Below are 18,844 nucleotides of genomic sequence, written 5' to 3' on the forward strand. Positions count from 1 at the left end.
CCACGGCCGGGCCACACACGTGGAGGCACCGGCGGGGGCAGCCCCGCGCTCTGCTTCTCCACGCCCGTTCCCGCAAGCCCCGCCCCCATCGGGTTTGGCCCCGCCCCGCGTTCCCCGTGCCCACGGGGGGCCCGCGATACCGGGACAGCGACCGGCGCCATACGGCCGCGGTGGGTACAGCCCTGCGGGGCCGGGGCGGCCCCGTGCCGCTGGGGCTGCCCCCGAGCGGGGCCTTGTCCCCGCCGTGTCCCCTCGGCTGACGGGCGCTGCCCGTCCCCGCACGGTGCCCCCTGTGGCTGCCGTTCTGTGCTGCGAGTGCCCCCAGACCGGGCCCTCCGTGCTGCGGCTGCTGTCCCCGCACGGTGCCTCCTGCGGCTGCCGGCCGGTGCTGTGAGTGCACCCAACCGGGCCCTCCCTCCGGTGGCTGCTGTCCCCACACGGAGCCGTCCGGTGCCACCGCCGCTCCCAGGCTGTGTCTTGCCGGGTCCTGCCCGGTGCTGCGCGCTTCCCCCCTGTAGTGCCCTCCTCCTGCCCGCTCATGGCCGGTGCTCCGCGCTGCCCACGTCCGTCACCGTGACCTCGCCCTCCGCCCCCTTCCCGTGCCTGTTTGTCTTTCCAGCCCAGCTCATCGCCGGCCATCACCGGGTGTTGACTCTGCGCATTCCTCCCCGGCCGCGCCCGCGGCTGACAGTGGTTAGCCCGGGGCTGGCACACGCTGCCGTCCCAGCTCGGGCCCGCTGGCTCCTGCTGCTGATAACGTTGGGGACTTGCTGTGAGGAGGTGGGAGAAGCGCCCCCGGGTGCCTGGCGCTGCTCGGGACAGGGGTGTGGGTTAATGCCAGCCGCGGCTTGGCCTGGGGATAAAGGTCTTGTCTTTATCGGGCTCTGCCCTTATCGGGCTCTGCCCAGGTCTCCCTTTGTCTTGGCTCTCCTCAGGCTGCTCCAGGACACATCCTGCGCCGACCAGCACCATGGCATTGTGGTGGTCCTGCTGGGTCTTCCTGCTGCTCCTGCCTTCCCTAGCCTGCACCGGGGGGCCTGGCCCTGTCCTTGTCAACCGCCCCTTTGTCACCGTCTGGAACATCCCCACGGAGCGCTGCGCCGAGAAGTACAACGTTACCCTCAACCTGGAGGTCTTTGATGTGTTGGCCAACGCCCAGCAGTCCTTCACCGGGCAGGACATCACCCTGTTCTACAGCAAGGAGCTGGGGCTCCTTCCCTACTACACATCTGACGGGGTGCCAGTGAACGGGGGTCTCCCCCAGAATGCCAGCCTGCGGGCCCACCTCCAGCAGGCCACCCGGGACATCAAGGTCTCCCTGCCCAGCCCTGCCTACCGAGGACTGGCTGTCATCGACTGGGAGAAGTGGCGCCCGCTGTGGGTCCGCAACTGGGCCTCCATGGACATCTACCAGCAGCAGTCGGAGGAGATGGTGCGGCAGCAGCACCCACAGTGGCCCCCCGAGCTGGTGAAGGAGATGGCCAAGCAGCAGTTTGAGCAGAGCGCCCGCAACTTCATGGAGCAGACCCTGCGGCTGGGTGAGGCCCTCCGTGCCGACAGCTACTGGGGGTTCTATGGCTTCCCTGACTGCTACAACAATGACTTCGACAGCCTGCCCTACACCGGGATGTGCCCGGCGGTGGAGCAGCAGAGGAACAAGGAGCTGTGGTGGCTCTGGGAGAGCAGCCGGGTGCTTTACCCCAGCATCTACCTGCCCTCCTGCCTCAACGGCACCAACAAGGTGCTTGCCTACGTCCGGCACCGTGTGGCTGAGGCTTTTGCCATGCAGCGTGGTGTCCTTGATGGTGGCATCCCTGTTCTGCCCTACTCCCAGATTGCCTTCGACTGCACAGTCGACTTCCTTTCCCAGGTGATGGGGATGTGGGGATAGTGGGTACTGCTCAGGTTGGTGCTGGGGAATCTTTAGCTCTTTGGGCAGCGTTGACTTTTCCTCTCCTCGGGGTGCAGGAGGACCTGATGAACACCATCGGGGAGAGCGCAGCTCAGGGTGCTGCCGGCATAATCCTCTGGGGCAGCCTCAACTACAGCAATTCCAAGGTGAGCGTGGTGGTTGGCGCCGTGCCACTGCCTTCAGAGAGCCCCCATTCCCTGACCGGCTGGTCTGTAACATTGTATGCCATTGCAGGAGATGTGCCTGAGGCTGAAGGACTATGTGGAAGGGCCACTAGGCCACTACATCGTCAATGTGACAGCCAGCACTGATCTCTGCAGCCAGAGCTTGTGCTCTGGCCGGGGCCGATGCGTGCGCAAGGAGGACAAGCAGGGCTTCCTCCACCTCGACCCCTTCCGCTTTGCCATCAACCTGCAAGCTGGCAAGCCCTGGCTGGTGACCCAGAGCCTGGAGTCCAGTGATGACACCTCGGGGCTGGCTGAGCTGTTCAGGTGCCAGTGCTATGACAAGTGGCAGGGGCCCCGCTGCGACACTCAGGACACCACCAGCTGACGTGCACAGGGATAGCAGGGCAGGCAGGGTGACACCGTCTCGCGCCCCAGCACCCACACTGTGGGGTTGGGACCCCACCGTGGCACCGCTAATAAAACCGGTAGGCACTCGCAAGCATATGCTTGTCTTCTGCTGTGGCACGGTTTGGGGTGGGAGGGTCCTGCAGAGGTGATGCTGTTAGCACCTGCATGTTCAGCTTGCGGGGGGAGTCACACAGTTCTCTGACCTTATCTGTGGGCAATCTCTCCATGATGTGTAGCACTCAGTGTCTACTGGGGACGTATGGGCTGGACCCCTTATTTCTTATGCTGGTTAACATAAACCGCTGCAAAACATGGACTGTCCCCGAGCATGCAGCATGTGAGACAAGCCAGCTCCCACCCACAAATGAACCCCTGCTCAGTGGACAGGAAGGGCCAGAGGAAGCAGCATCACGTTTAGACGCTTCAGTTAAAGGCTTTTTGCTAAACTGGGTCTCGGTCAATGCTCTTCTCAGAGGTTCTTACATCAGTCACCGAGTAATGGCCTGTCTCCTCATGGTAAAACCTGAGCCAGGGTTCTACGGCTCATCCGCATCAGCTGAAGAGTGCCAGGACTTGTGAGCTCCTGGTCTCCTGGCATGGCCTTGGAGAACATCTCTCCCAAGAGGGGAGCTCACACGCATCAGTGTCATGGGGAAGAGCATGCTGGGTGCATGCACCGTGCAAGCCTCAGCCTGGCTTTTACTCTTGAGAGCTCAGAAAGCAGGCTGGGCTCTTCTCAGCAACGGTTCAGCTGATGGCAGATCAGCTGCTTCTGCTTGGGGTTTGGGTGGTGAAACAGGAACTCCTGCTGGGGTTGTGCTCTACAAACAGGACAGGACAACTGAGGAAGGTTTATTGTTTAATAGTTTATTCCTAATTCTACCAGGCTCTATCTAACCTACTCTCCTAAATTCCTGTCAACTCTCCTAAGCTCTATCGAAGTACTCAGTATCTATGAATTCTCTTAAGGTCTCTCTATCAACTCTATCTATGAACTCTCTTAAGGTCTCTCTATCAACTCTATGAACTCTCTTAAGGTCTCTCTATCAACTCTATCTATGGACTCAATATCCATAAACTCAATTTCTATCAACTGACTCAGTATCTATAAAAAAACGTGGTACAGGAGATGGTGGTGACTTGCAGCCAAGAGCCTGTGCTGCCTCTAGGCTGTGGCATGCTGGGATCCGTGCACCAGGTTGGAGCTGCAGGAGACCACTGGTGGAGCGTTGGCATGGGCAAAGCTGAGGCTTGTGGCAGCAGGAGCACTGCAAACTGTGCAGGAGCAGGAGCACTCAGGCTTGGGCGGCCCGACGGTGGTGGAAAGCAGAGGTTGGGAGGGATGAAGCTCTCGCTGCCTGCTGCTCTGGGAGCAGCTGCGCCTGGAGATGGATGGGCAGTGCTGAGGCCAGGAAGTGCTCCAGCCCGTCTCTTGGCGGGTGGAGATTCCTGCGTGTGCACTGCAGGCTGTGCATCGGCGCTTCTGAAGGGATGTTCTTCCTCCTCCTGTGCTGCACGCCGGGCTTTCAGCTTGATGGCAGTTTTCCCCTTGTGCTGCTCCAGCAGCTGGGGACTCTCTCTGCTAAAGCTGGGGTTGTAGTAGTAGAGCACCTGCAACAAGCAAAGGAGAAGGGTTAGTTGTCACCATGCCAGGACTGGAAACCCTCAAGCCTGGTTGTGCTGGTTGATGTGCAGGGCAACTGCCGTACCTTGCTGTGAGAAGAGGCTGCTTCTTCCTCAGCCAGGAATTCAGGCAGGGAGGCAGATCTCTCAGAGTCTGGGTGCACTTTGGTGAACCCGTAGATGTTCAATTGCCGAAGGAAAGACTTCATCTTCTGTGTGGAGAAAACCCTGCCCAGCACCTCCTGTTGGAACAGTTCTTCATTGATGGCCACACATTTTCCTCCCATACTCCACCAGATGGATCGAAACTTGCTGCTTTCCAGGATCTTCCACAGCCTCTGTGGAAAGCAGAGGCCTGAGAATTCCCTGGTTTGGCCCCTGCTCCTGTTGGAAAGAGGAGGGATTTGTATGGTGTTGCGTTCCTTGCTGTTGGGTTGCACATCCCGCTCCTCCTGTATCGCTGCTCCGGCTGCGTCACAGGGCGCTGTTTCCCCCTGTCCTGAAGGGCCGGCAGCAGTCGTGTCTGCCAACTGCCCCAGCTCATCCGGAGCAGAAAGGGATGGCGCTGGTGCGGGAGCCGGCTCCCATTCCATGACTGCTGTCACCGCTGGACCGATGGTTTGCTCAGCAGCCACTGCCCTGGAGAACCAGGACCAGTCCCAACAGCCAGCCAGGAGAAGCTGCTGGCGCTGACTGACTGTGGGTACCAGTGGGTGCTCTCCCGTATCACTGGGGTGCCCGTTCTGCACCATGGTGATGTCACAAAGATGATGATGCTGGGGTTCTGGAAGAAGGGAGCAGCAAGGGGAGACATGGCTGAAGAGCTTGTTGCTTTTCCCTGCAGAGCCACCTGTGGTGGGACTCCAGAGCCCATCAGTCCGTGAAGCTGTGTTGAAGGGCCGTAGGCAGGGAGAGGACCGTGCTGTGTCTGCTTGCAGCCAGCAGTGGGTCTGCAGGGAGGAGCGGGGACGGCTGCAGTGTGGGGCATCGCGGTGCCCATTTGGGAAGCTTTCCAGCTGGGCACCTGTGTCAGGGACAGTAGATAATGGTCCATAGGGAAACACACAAAGATAGAAAAATACTGTTTGTCCACTTCGGCTGCTCCCCGGGGAGTCCAGCTTTGGTTCCTGCCCAGAAAATTCCGCTTTAGAACTCCCCGGAAAAGTCTCGACCTTTGGAGACCTCTCTAGATATTGCTGCCACTTCTTCCAACGTAGGCTGGCCCCTGCTTTGGAATGAGTGTGCGTTTTTGTCTCTACAAAAGCCCAAGCCTCATGCGATGCGGGGAGGCAGAACCTCATACCACCCAGGTCAATGTTGCCTGTGTGGGATGTCCGTTAAGGTTGAGCCTGCCACCTTGCACTGCGATGCTGATTCTTGGAGCTGGTTTCCTGATTGTCTTCACAGGGTCCTTGGTGCTAGCAAGATGTACACTCTTCAGAAACATCCTTTACTGTACCGGTTAGATTCTCTGTATTTTCCTATATTAATAAACTGGTTGAGAGTTCTCTATTTGTCTCTCATTTGCTCTCACCTGGAATCCTGGAACTGCGGAACAGCACCTCTGGCACCTGCAGAAATGCCCCGCTGGTCTTTGTTTTCTTGTCGCTGAGTGTTGACTGTAGGGAAACAGCATCCAAGCTGTTAAAGCCACCTCTGCAAGGCACAAATGTCTTTCACAGAACAGTTCCTAACGCAAACGCTCTGGCTAGAATAACCTGGGCACGTGAGCACCTCCAGCACTGGTGCAGGCGTCAACGATAACCAGAATTTGCAGAGTTCCTACAGCTGACTTGTTCATTTCTTTTGATGGCATTGAGTAAGGATCTAAGAAGGTACCAATGGGCTGATTGTATTATATATATTTACGTACAATTTCTATACATAAATTGTATTTTGGTGTCCAGCATTAACTGGTGTAGAGATAGACTGGTAAATGTTGGAAACAATTCTATCTTAGTGTTTTGCATATGTGGAATGTGATTTAAGTTAACACTTCAAGTACGCTCCTCCCAAGCAAAGCTCACCTTGCTATTTGTACAGAGAAAATGACTACGAACATCATCAGTCTTTCTGTCTGGAAGGTGTTATAAGCTTTCTGCTTGGAGTTTTTAATAATTTAATATGCTCAAAGTGTTCAGCTTCTGAATATCTGGTGCACAGGTAGGGGCTGGTTTGGGGTTCTGCTGGGCATAGAAATTTCTATTATCTCAAGCCGTTAACTGAACTAAGCATTGAAATAGGCATCAGGAAAGAGATGCTTCCTCTGGAACTGCAGAAGGGTCTAACACGGTGAGAAGTTGCATAAGCAGTGCAAGAAATCCTGCCTCTAGGTGTTGGCGGAAAGAAAAGTGAGGCTGAAACCTGAACCAGCTCCTTTTCTTGTTGTCGAAGCAATGCAAGCTTGGGCATGAACGCACTTTGTCACCTTCAGACAATAATTTTAAATATGTAAGAGGATTTGTCTTATTCATCCTACTTAATGTAGCTGTTCCACAGCCCTTGCCTCTTACAGTATGCCTGAAGACGCCCAAGACACTGGGTTTCATGTAATCTATCTTGTCTTACTCCCGACTCCGAGGAATAGAGACTAGGAAGGCCCTGCACATCATGCCAGCAGACAAATTAGGAGCAACAACATCTGCTGGGTGGTGTTTTCAGGTCTGAAAACCATGCTACGCCTTGTAAATGCGCAGTGCTCTGCAAATCCACGTGCAGCACAGGAACGAGCCCGCGCTCGGCAGCAGCGCACTGGAGACCAGCCAAAGCAAGAGGTGCCAGCGGCAGCCTGACAGCAGCCCCAGGCCCTCATTGCTTTACATTCCTGGTTGTTCCGTGTCTCTTGGGTGGAGCACTCTTCTGGTGCTGTCACTCCAGCTCCTGTCTTCTGTGCTCAGGGTGACGGAGAAACGCGCTGTGCTCGGAGCTCACTCGTCCACTGCGTTCAGGGTTCACACAAACTTGAGTTCTAGACTTTTTCCATACGCTGCTCCAAGAAATAAGGGCAGTCTGTCACAACTGCCCTTACGTTGCCCAGTGTTTTATTTCCACGACTGAGTGTATCTTTGCCTAGTCAGCTTAAGCCACGTTATCTCCAAAACCAGTTTGTAAGTACCCACTATGGTTAACTATCCCAAACAGAGGAAACTGAGCTGCCGACTGCTCTGAAATAAGAAAGACTATTTTACAGTCTAGAATGAAGATGCTACTAGCAAGAAGGCTTTAAATGCTTTCATATGACTAGGACGTAAAGTAGTTTAGCTGAATAGCAAGGTCTAGGTTAAGCCTTACACAAAACAGATGGAAGAAAGCCCTCCCAGCCGATCCACAGGATTTTCAGCTACGAGTTTGAAATTAGAGGCCTGGTAATTAGCCAAAGAGAAGAGTTCTCATCTGCCTTTTTTCCTAACTGAAAACTTCAGAGATCAGTAAAGTTGGAAATTTCCCACATTGCTAGAAGTCGGTTTAGTCACACACTGAGATACTGTGTTCAGTTTTGGCTTTGCATTAACAGCCCGTGCCTGCGGTCAGACAGCCGAGAAAGCAACCGTATTTTGAGCCCCCAGGAGCTGTTTCAGAACCCCACAAGTTATCATTTGCCATTGCATTTCACTTCATCCAAAGCTTCAGACAGATGTCATGAAACTAAAACCAGAAGAATGGAAAGCAGGTCCTTCCAGACCGCTCCTCCTGCAGCCCTTGCACCTCGGTGCTGAGCCTTTGGATCCTTCCCAAAAGCACGGCAGAAGTAACTGTATGGCTTGAAATGAAATAGATGGCATGTGGGTCTTTTAAATGTCTTTTATTCCCTTTACAACGCAGTGGAGACTTGTGGCACCCAAGTGCTGATCACTGTCCAAGAGCTCAGCTTGCTTTGTATGTGTAGGTTTATATATCTCTCGTTATTTCTATTCTTATTTAGTATTATGTTATACTTTAATCATAATTAAACTGTTCTTAAACCTGTGATTACCATTTCAAATGTGGAATACCAGCCCCTAGAGAAATTATCTCCAGAAGCTTGGATGTAAGCCCCTGGTGCCCAAACCCCAGCTCAGCCTGTCATCTGTGCTCCCTCGGAGCAGCACTGACTTGAACACAAGATCTTCTACCTGCCAGTTACCTAAACTGAAGTGGCTTTTCCTGACAGCCTCTTTGTATTTGGGTTGCCCGCTTGCAGAGCAGGGGAAAGCTCCAGCAGAAAGCAAGCAGGTGGCTGTGCCCTGAGTGCATTTACGGGCTGCAATTGCCCACATGCGGGTCACCTGGGCCCCGCGGCTCCCAGCCCTGACTTGGTTCTTTACCCCGCCTGCGGGCACACGCGCGGTGATGCTGCTCTGGCCCCCGGCTCCGCGCTTGGTCACCTGCGGCTGCCGGAGCCGCACGGCGGCTCCCGACCTTGCCCAAGTGCCTGCTGCTGGGGGCCCCCTCTGCTCCCCGGGGGCCGGCGGTCCCTGCCGGCACCCAGCTCTGCAAAATGGCCCCGGCGCCCCACCTCCCCTGCTTGCGGAGCTGCGCCTGGGGAGCCGGGGTCGTTCGGAGGAGACGCAACACCGGGAGTGGGCAGCCAGGGAAGGGCCGGAGCCCCCGGCGCTCCTCAGCGCGGTTGGCCCCGCGGGGCCGGCGGCCGGGCCGAGGTGAGGTGAGTCCTTTCCGTTCCGCCGGTCCTGCCGGGGGTGGGGGGGGGCGAGAGTGGCGCTGCCCGGCGGGGCGGGGGCTGTCCGGGGCCGGTCCCCTGCGCTCCGCCCCGCGCACACCCGCGGGCAGCTCCGCGGGGCTCCGCGGCCAGGACCCGCCTCCGCCGCGCCGAGCGGCTGCCGGCGGGCTCCCCGCGGCCGCGCAGCGCCGGGCCGGGCCGTTCTCCGCCGCAGCCGCAGATGTGGGGCCGCCGCCGCACGCAGGGCCGGCGCTGCCGAGGTAGGAGCCCCGGCGGCCCGGGGCCTCCCGCGGCCTCCCCGCTCGGCTGGGGCGCTGCTCCCCTGCACCCCCCCGGGACAGCCCCGGGTGTCGGCGTGCGTCTGGGCAGGGCTGGAGGGCGCGGTGGGGGTGTCCGGGCCAGCCGGGTCTGGGTTTTCCTTCCAGCTCCAGCCAGGGGTGAGGGTGACCGGTACCTCGGAGGCTCGGGAGGTGGAACGTGGGCATCGCGTATTGTGCTGGGAACAGCCCGAGGCAGGGGAAGGCTTGGGAGCCGTGTGTGCAAGGAGGGGCTCGCCGGTCCCGGTGCCTGTTTGTTGCTTTCCGAGTTATTTTTGGAAATTGCTTGGCTGTGAGGGGTGATTTTCCTTTAGCCGTCTGTGGGAAGGTGCGTTTACACCGCGCTGCTCCAAGGGCTGCTGCTTTCCATTGGGCCAGCGACGGGGTAAAATCCATGTTTTGGCAAATGCTGGTCCAACCGGTTAGTTCTGCCTCCTCGATTCCTAATGGCAACACCAAAAACAAGTGATCTGCGTCTTTTTTATCTGGCCCTGTGAGATCCGGCTGCTGGCGTGCTGGAGCCTTCCTTGGAAAGGGCTGAGCGTCCCTGAGGATTTGAGGGGCCTGGTGTGTTCATTAGGCACTTTGTGTAATGCAGGATGACAGCGGTGACACAAGTGCACCAAATCTGTTGAACGTCGGTTCAGTGTGGGTTGTGTTTGGGTGGTTTTCCGCCCTTTCCAGGTAAATCGCGTTGCATAAGCTGAAAGATAAACCTGGTGCTTTCCTGGGCTCTCCTGTAGCGGTGGGGCAGGATGGGGATGCAGGGATGCAGGCAGAAGCAGTGCGATGGTGTATGCAGGTCTGTTAACGGGACAGGGAGCCTTGGCCTGGCACCCTGAGCTGCCTTGTGCTGTAGGAAATCGGGTGTCACTGGGTGTGTGTGGAGTGGCTGTAGCTCCTGCCCAGTGACTCAGAGGATTGCCCTTGTTTGCAGCCATTGCTTTGCTTCTGCCGGTGTTCCGGTAGGCAGCTGACTGCTTTGTCCATGCCTGACTCCAACCCCGGGGCGTGGAAATGGATTTCAGTAAGGCCGGTGGTTTCCAGCCCATCCGGACTAAGCCATCCCTGATTCAGCTGTTGAAACGCAGCGATGGGCCATGGCTCACCTGTGGCTGAACTGTAACCCCTCGTTGTTCCTTGGGTCACTCGTGATGCTTGTGCTGGTGTCTTCAGTGGGTGGCGATTTGTTGGCTGTGCTGAAGCGGATACTGCTCTCGCCCCCCATTCTCAGTACCTTGGAGCCTGGCTCGGTGTTGACTCTGCAGCAGGTCCTGTTGTGCTCATGTGGCTCTTTGGAGAGTGCGGAGGGAAAAAAAGCCTGAAGAAACTTCAAGACTGGTTGAGATTTTTTTATTTTTAAAAACATTAATCCTGAATTAAACACTTTATATTCCTAAATGTCAAAGAGAAAGTAGTTAATGTGAGGCAAAACCATACCAAACTAAGTACAACTCGGTGTGAGCCCATATAGGGTCATTTGATTTCTGTAATGGGACTGAATAAACCCCAGCAGTGGGACTCCTGGTGCTGGTCCAATGTGTTGCGGAGCTGTTTGCAAAGTTTCCAGTAAGTTTGCTTAATGTGGCCTTACTCAGTTGTGGGGCACTCCCATAATTATGGCTGCTATTAAAGGCAATAGCCTCCATTTACATAAGATGCCGGTCCTTTTAAACCAGCGCATCATCTAATGAGCGCATTGGTGTGGGCATAGCTATGCAGGATGAGGGCCCAACACTGAGGGCGTTTCGGGGTGGATTTTCTTTCGGGACATTTTTGAGGTCATTTGAGGGAAGGGTCTGCTTTGAAATGATCCTTTTTCATAACAAACTGTGCTAAGTTCCAAATACAACCCTTACCAGGGGTGGATGCTGTTGGATTCAGTGCTCTTAGCACTTTATTAATGTATAATTAATCTCATTTAAAAAAAATCTGCCTGGTTACTCCAATGTTTCTCTCAATTTGATTGCGTCAGTGTTCCTTCTGCTCTTGTGAGTAAGAGATTTGGTAAATCTGACTTGTGGATAATATCTAATCACTGACGAAGCACCACGGATGTGTTCTACATTGCTTGCTCACTGAAGTTGCATGGGTTCCTTGGGGCTTAACTTGGCGCATGTACTGTCCACGGATTTTTCTTTGAGATGAGTAAAAACATGGAATAGAATCATAGAATGGTTAGGACTGGAAAGGACCTCAAGATCATCCAGTTCCAGCCCCGCTGCCATGGGCAGGGACACCTCACACTAAACCATCACCTCACATCATATGCTTGGGGAAGTTTTCAGCTTTTTTTGTGAAGGAAACGACCCAGTGCAATGCTCTCCCCTTCTCGCTGCGTTTGGTTTTGTTTCTTTTTCCTGTGTGTGTGTTTTGGGGTTTTTTGTTGGTTTGTTTTAATTTACTGACTGCAGTGCAAGCTTTGTGTCCCCACACGCTGGCTGGGGCAGGTCCTTGGGGAGGAATCACAAGGCTAATGTAGCAGAAATGATAGAAACTCTCAAACTAAAACTGAGGAAGCAGCAGCCGTGGGGCTGAGCAGTGCTGGGTTCCTTGGGTCTGCTCTGGTTTTCCCCAGAAGCCTTTTTTTTGCTGCTTTAAGTCAAATCCGTTGAACTTTTGTCACAGACAGAGCATTTGACTTGCCGTCTTGAGAGTGCAAGAGGTTAAGTAATTACATTGTATAAGGGAGTAAAAGAGAATAATGAACTCCAAGCTCACTGGTCTGTCTAGTTGGGCTGTCCAGTGGCCAAGTGTAAGTAATTTAAGCTGATTCCTGGTTTTATTCAATCTTTAGCAGGTGCTGGAAGGGAGGATATGGGAAAGAGTTCCAAGCTGCTTTGTGCAGGTTGTGATAGCAACACAGAATGGTTTGGGTTGGAAGGGACCTTCAAAGCTCATCCAGTCCAACCCTCCTGCGATGAGCAGGGACATCTTCAGCTAGACCAGGTTGCCCAGAACCACATCCAGCCTGGCCTTGAATGTCTCCAGGGACGGGGCATCCAGCAACTCTCTGGGCCAGTGTTTTACCACCCTCACTGTAAAGAATTTCTTCCTTGAATCTCTCCTCTTTCATTTCAAAACCATCACCCCTTGTCCTGGCACATCAGGCCCTGCTAAGAAGTCTCTCCTGTCTTTCGTATAGGCCCCTTTTAAGTACTGAAAGGCTGCAGAAAGGTGTGGGTATATTTTGGGTACGATTTGGTTGTGCAGAGGGGCGCTTCGAGGGAGAGCGCTGGCTTGTGTGAGCGACGAGATACCACGCAGGGCCAGGGTGGCAGTAACCAGGCTTGTTCTGGGGTGCCTGCCAAAACCTGTCCCTAAATATTCATAATCGCGTGCTAATTACAAATACTAATCTCCAGATGTATTTAACGTATTACCCGCTGAAGCACTGACCTTGTAGCTGTGTGCAACGTGTCTCTTTTAAGTGAAATCCCTGTAGCGGGGTGGGCCGGTGAATTTGTGTCCATGCAAAGAGAAGAAATACTTGTCTTTTTTTGTTTGAAGTGTGTGAGCTTACCCGTACCTTTATGGTTGTGGTTCGATTATGTCAAACAAACTCCGCTCTCATTTGAGAAGCTGGTGAATGAGGAGCTCTGCTGGAGGTTGGTGTCTGCAGCGTTTAAGGATCCTGAAGTCTTGAAGTGTGTATCTGCCGTGGTAGGTCCTGAATGCAAGTGAGGAGTCTCCCGATTGTAACTGGCTTATCCACGTGATGGATAAAAGGGATGTTTTGTAATGTTCTGTTAATAAAATGGGATGGATTTGGCATGAGTGCCCTTGTGGAAATCATGTGCCTGTTACAGCTTTCAATTTGTATGTGTTGGTATAGTTTCAGTACAGCTAGTTACTTGGATATCTGAAACGACTGTGTGGCATTAGTTTCCATAGATGATTCATTGTGTTGCTATCTTGTTTACAGGCAAGAAGGTAGGAAATGGTAAATCAGAATGGGATTTCAGTTCCTATCTCCCTTTTTCACGCTGAAATTGACAACCTAACTTGTTCCCGAATGAATTTCCTTCTCTTTCTGCACAGTGTCAAGTGTTTGTGTCGTGGTTTAGGAGATGGCTTCACACATGCTGTGCCTTGGCACTGGGAATCACGGGGCTGCTGGCAGAGCTGCATGATCCAGGCTCCCTGGCAGCTGTTCTCCTCTAAACTAGAGTTTCAACATGCCCCAGCCAGCCAAGAACATGCTGTGGGGTTGGTACGTGTCACTAAAGTGATACCTAGAAGTGGCTGGTGCTATTTCTGCCTTGCTCGGGAAAGCCACTCGTGTTGCTGCATTTTTTGCAATGAATCCACACGTGAGTGACTTCTCCATCTGCGGACAGCAGCATTCTTCGTTAGCTGGGTTAGTCTGCACTGAAACTGCAGAGCCTTGATTTGATTTTGTGTGTGGTGTAGGTGCATTACTGGGAAGGTTTCTTTAAGCAGCAAGAAATCCTCATGGCTGGATTATATACAGTTTGTGAGTGGGCAGTTTAAATCCAAGGATGCCAGGGGCAAACTGTTTGTGGTGATTTATAGTTTAAAGCTTCCATATGACTACACCCCCCTTTAGACATAAACTAATCAAAGAGCACAAAACCCACGAGTTGTTCTAATGTATCTGAAACTGCTTGTGACCAATTTGCACCTCCACAGCAATATTTGGATTTAAGGCTGGCTTTTTCTTCCTTCAGAGTCTTATTTTTACAGTCATATATCCCTGAAAATCTAATTGATGTTGTCTGTTAATAACAAGCAACATTTGTTGTTCATGGCAACCCCACGGATGTTCTTGAGCATGGAGCTCTGCAATATTCACCCTCTGCATTAAGGAAGGAAAAAAAATAGAGCTTTGTAGTTTTATTAGTACCAATGTGAAACTGTTTTCCCCAAAACAATGGGGAGATTTCAGGGGTTCGTGACCCTTTGCAATTAAAAGATTTCAGATGGCTTGTGAGAGGCAGACTGATGTGGCAAAGGAGGAGGGGGAAAAAGCAACAAGGCAGTCCTTGCCATAGAGGAAAAGAGCACTGCTGTTACAGCTGAAATCACTGCTCATTTGTGGCAGGAGATGGATCTAGCTGCTGTTTTTTTTTTTCCTTAGAAATTATTTATTTGGGGATTAGAATGTGGAATCTTAAAGTTCAAGCAGCGCTGGAAGAGATGTCTCCCATGGATTTATGTCATGGGGTTGCAATTGCCTTTTCTTCCCCAGGTTGGGTCAGTTCCAACTCATCTGGTGTCAGTCTGATGGGACAGGCTAAAGCAAGAGCACTGGCAGGGCAGCTCTCTTGGTAGCCAGTCTGCACTAAAATGTAGGAAACTCACGGTTTTAAGACCTCTGTCCTGTGTCAAATATGGCTCAAATCAGTCAATGACTTCAGATGTCCTCGGTGGCAAGGGGAGACCAACCCACTGTGTGGTGGCTGGAGCCAGCAACGTGAGTCATGTGAGGCTGATGTGGTTATGTCCCTTTGAGTCTTCTTTTGTGTTGTTTTCCATCTTCATATATGTTTTGCTTTCAATTTATATTTAAACTTTTGCGTGTGTATTTACACAATCTGGTGCCAAAGAATCTCAGGTATGCTGTATGTGCAGTATGGTCTTGATGCTCCTGAAGCATGATGGTCTATGCACTCCTGAATCATTCTTTTTTACAGTTCTCTAGAGAGACTTCTGCTGACAAGTTATTTTTTTTGAATATAAACAGAATTCAGTGCTTTTGTTTTAAAAAAAATAGAAGGTTTCTGTGCTCATACTGTGCTCTCGCTTGGTAGGTGGCTCCCCTTGCAAGAGTTTCATTTGTCGCATTGGTGGTGTTTAGCCTGTATGCACTCCATAAATTAGATTATTTTGGCTGTCCTAATTTTATCATCCTTATTAAGCTTTCTCATCTACATATTGATCCTGTTAGTCTCGGGAAGCTGATAAGCCATCTAGTTGAACTTGCAAAATAGGCAGAAAATGAGAACTCTGCCCCGGAGGCTACAAAGACTGAGGCTCACCAATGACTTGGATCTCTATGTCTTTGCCTGCGTTTCTCCCTCCGCCTCAGTGCTAGGTTTTAGACTACATGACAGCATTGCAGTTTGCCAAATTTAGATGGATTTTGCTTTTATTATAAATCCTGTCGTCAATATCTGCCAAGAAGCTTTGTTCTAGCTTGCCTGTGTTTTTATTTGGATGAACATGCTCCTCTATCATAAAGCCTAACAACGTTTCCAAAGGCAGCTGGTGTCACGTACACTGCAAGGTTATTTTCCTGCTTGTGTCAGTGTCAGTTTTCCATGCTGGCCTTCTGGGGGGATTTATTCTTTATTTTCAAAAAAACTCCTTTCTGGCCTCCGTTGCCTATGGGATATGCATGAAGCCAGGTATAACTGTAGGTGCATGTAGAGGACTGCTAGCCCAGTCCCCTGCCCTGTTAACTCATTTGGTTTTGCTTCTGTGGCCATGGGCTTTGTCCTTAATGATCTGCTTACCCATATGGTAATATGTGCTGGAAATACTATACTGTGTCAGACCTTTACCTTGTAGCTCTCAGCCAAATCTGGGCCCTCTTACAAGGCGAGGTTGTACAACCTCTACCTCAGCCTCTCCTGTCCTGAGTCCCCTTTGGGTGCTTCTGGCTCTCTACATGTTATTTATGTCACTGGAATGTCTGAAGACCCCTGTTCTGTTCATGTTCTCAGTGACCTCTCTGCACAGTCACTACTTGTTCCTTCATCATACTTTTCCCCCCCTCCCTGTCTGGTCTTTCCTCCTCCTCCCGCAGTTTGACCTTGTCTTGCTCTTGCCTCCCCATGCCCTATTTCAGGCATTCACGTGGCTTCAGCTTCTATTATGTGCTGGTGACTCACAGATCCACTGTACACCCCGATGTGGTTTGTCACCCAGTCCAGTGGCTGTCTTCCTCCTTGCCTTTTTCTCTCTAACTTCTCTGTTAGTGGTCATTCAGTATTTCAAGCCCCAAGCCCTGGGTGGTGCTTCCAAAGTTTCTTTATCCTAAGTTCTCTCTATCTCATCTTTCAAAATGCTGCCACCTGGTAGGTAGCTTCATCCCAAAGCCTTCATGGTTGTTTTAATAATTCATTTGGTTTACTTCATGCATTTAGAATCACGTGCAAATTCTGCCTAGTCTTTGTTGTCAAGATACGTCTCCCTTTCTGGCTCATCACACAGCTGCCCTAATTCAAATAGTAATTTTTTACAGATGTTTTCCTTTGAAGTGGCTGTCCTGAGGAATTCTGCTTCTGAAGTCAGTTGATAGTGTTTGGTTTTAAGATGGCATGAAGTATTTTAGTTGCATTCTGAGAAGGCAGCTGCCCTTCTTTTGGTGTTCCTGTTTAGCAGCCTAGATCTAGCTGTTATAAACAAGTGGTACTCGCAGCATCCTAGCTGAATGAAAGGAGGATATGTGTACATCATAAATGTTAAAATATCTAATGTAAAACTAGCAGTAAGTGAGCATAATTCATAAGCCTTTCAGCCTGGAGAAGGGTCCTCTCTTCTGTTTAAAGTTGCTAATCCTTTCCTTGTGCTCCTTTTAATTATTCTCTTACTCATACAGCAAACCCAGACTTTGAATTGGAAAGGTTTTATCTGATATGCTTATGTGAACAGAAAGGAATAGAGAGTTTTAAGGTGATAAAGGCACTTTCAAACTGCTTTGTAGAGATTGCTTTTACGCAGGGTCAGGAGGCACAAACATCCTAATGGATGCAAGTATGTTTTTGCTTTTCCTTCTCTTTGGAATACTACAGTTTTATCAAGCCATGGTGTTCCTGGGCTGTGTCACAGGTTCCAAGTAACTGGTGCAGTGGTGCAAAACTGGACTTGCTGCTTGTATCACCCTTCCAAGAGAGGGGAGAGTGTATCAGGATATACACACAGCAGCCGTCCAGAGGCTGTGCAGGGCTGTACGTGCTGTTGCTGTAGTAACAACGTCACACACTACCAGAACAATGTGGAGGAACATCCGTCCTTAGCAGGCTTCCATCTTGGAAACTCGGTATTTTCAGTTACCCTCTAGAGCTGTGAAAGTAAATGGACAACTTGTGCAAATGCAATTAAAATGAACGTCCTCTTTCTGCGCTTCTCAGAAGCACACGCCCCTTTGTGTTAAGTAGTTTGAAGTTCCTGGTATACAGTAAGCTACAAAGGGTTCTTTAACACTGGGTTGCACTCAGAAAACATGAATAATGGATGTCATCTTTCCTTTATGTTGCATCATAACAGGAAGATTTAAGATGTTGCTTAATTTGTGGTGATGGGAATAGATTTAAGCAACACCTGGAAGCACCACTTGAGGATCTGGCCTATTTTTCAAGCAAATAATTTCAGTGTTCCTTTAGAGGTAAAGGTGAGAGGTGATTGCATGGACTGGAGGTGTAGGGAATTACTGGTTTCCCCTTCAGATTTAAAGAATACGGTTGCTGTAGACCAGCCTTAAATCTATGCCTCATGTTAGACTTAACACAGGAAACTTCCTTCCATGAGAACAATGGCATCTCACTGATAGGGTTTATCTCCAGACGTTAGGTTTGTCCTACGTTTAGAATGAGCAGTTATTTCCTCTGAAATGTAATAAACACTTAACTAACGTGTTTATATAATAAAAGTACTTTGAATGGCCACGCTTTCAGAAATGGTTCACATAAAGATAACGAAAGAGCAGGGTGTAGCAAGGTGTATTTTTATTTAGTTGACACTACTGCGTATGTGTAATACATGTATCTTCCCAAATAACCTTAGATTGATAGGTTTTATATGCATATAATACAGCACGTGGGATGTGTACAAAGCTATCCAAGACTTTATTGGTACAATTCTTACAATAGAACCCTTATAGCTAGTACTTGTTTCCTGATTGCTAGATTGTCATGGTTTTGAAAACATAACTGTGCAGGGATCAAGCTGCACATAAACACTGCTGTGAGGGCTCCATCATGGTTTTGCATGCATGATGAATAGCTGTCACAGTGCTTCAGGAGACAATGAGGAAAATATAATGAATGCAAATGAGTGTGGGAATTAGCCCTGTCTCCAGCCAAAGAAGTGTGGTGTGAGGCTCCTGAGTGCCTAAACCCCGTCAGATCTTCCCTTGTATCAGATGTGTTGGTGGTTGTTAGAATAGTTGGGAACTTGTTTTTTTCCTTACTTTACACCAACATTTTCCGTTTGAATGAATTATTTTCCTTATCTGTGCTAAGGAATATTATTTAGCTTAATCTTAAGGAGTGTCTCTAGTATCTGTGCTGCGTCGATCCCTGATGTTTAAATCTGTTCCCCAGTTAGTACTGAAGAGATTTCTTGCTCTTAGTAGTACCTTATTCTCATATAAAGCACCATTATGTATGTTGGGTTTTTTTCCTCAATCTCCCTGGTAGATTCATCTGTAGCCAGGAAATGTAATAGTAAAATAAACTCCTACAACTTCTGAAGGCATATTGCTGATGGCAGATTCTCTTTTAGTTCTGAATTCTTAATGGCTTTGCATCTCTGAAGTAGCAGACTACTTCAAGGCAACTGGAACTTCTTCCCTTAGGCAGTGATAGGAAATAGGATATGGAGTGGATGGTGCCAGTAGTAAGTGTATTTGCTGCTGAGAAGAAATTGAGTAAGTGCTAAGGCCGTATAGTGCAAGTCATGGACCTCCTGATTTCAGCTGGTTTGGAGTCAAGGACCTGTAGAGATGGTATGGGGAACGTGCTGAACTTGCCACGTGGGATGCTTGGAATTTTTGGGGACTTAGTGGGCTATT

General features: G+C 50.8%; 2 protein-coding genes across 11 annotated transcripts in view; both read left to right on the forward strand.

Moving 5' to 3' along the window:
- Positions 1-28: 28 nt before the first annotated feature.
- Positions 29-2,581, forward strand: HYAL1 (hyaluronidase 1). Its single transcript, XM_065686962.1, has 4 exons — positions 29-780; positions 936-1,870; positions 1,969-2,058; positions 2,147-2,581. The coding sequence occupies exons 2-4, from the start codon at positions 971-973 to the stop codon at positions 2,462-2,464; spliced, it is 1,308 nt and encodes a 435-aa protein (XP_065543034.1). The 5' UTR covers positions 29-780; positions 936-970; the 3' UTR covers positions 2,465-2,581.
- A 5,863-nt stretch (positions 2,582-8,444) lies between these two features.
- The window catches only part of LOC136018081 (6-phosphofructo-2-kinase/fructose-2,6-bisphosphatase 4), a 51,667-nt gene continuing 41,267 nt past the window's right edge, over positions 8,445-18,844 (forward strand). For 2 of the 10 annotated variants that reach the window (XM_065686968.1, XM_065686967.1), the window contains exon 1: positions 8,445-8,752. In XM_065686968.1, the coding sequence (XP_065543040.1) occupies positions 8,588-8,752 (165 nt within the window). In that variant the 5' untranslated portion in view covers positions 8,445-8,587. Of the gene's footprint in view, positions 8,753-8,934; positions 9,028-14,487; positions 14,522-18,844 lie in introns of those variants that run through there. The other 8 variants (XR_010614228.1, XR_010614229.1, XM_065686970.1 and 5 more) reach the window with 7 other exon arrangements.

Source organism: Lathamus discolor, chromosome 7 (genome assembly GCF_037157495.1).
Source record: "Lathamus discolor isolate bLatDis1 chromosome 7, bLatDis1.hap1, whole genome shotgun sequence".
In the NCBI taxonomy this organism is placed as follows: domain Eukaryota; kingdom Metazoa; phylum Chordata; class Aves; order Psittaciformes; family Psittacidae; genus Lathamus; species Lathamus discolor.

Coding starts and splice junctions, on each gene's coding strand:
- HYAL1 (XM_065686962.1), top strand. CDS start 971: ATGGCATTGTGGTGGTCCTGCTGGGTCTTCCTGCTGCTCCTGCCTTCC. Junction 1,871..1,968: donor CAGTCGACTTCCTTTCCCAG/GTGATGGGGATG, acceptor CTCGGGGTGCAG/GAGGACCTGATGAACACCAT. Junction 2,059..2,146: donor TCAACTACAGCAATTCCAAG/GTGAGCGTGGTG, acceptor ATGCCATTGCAG/GAGATGTGCCTGAGGCTGAA.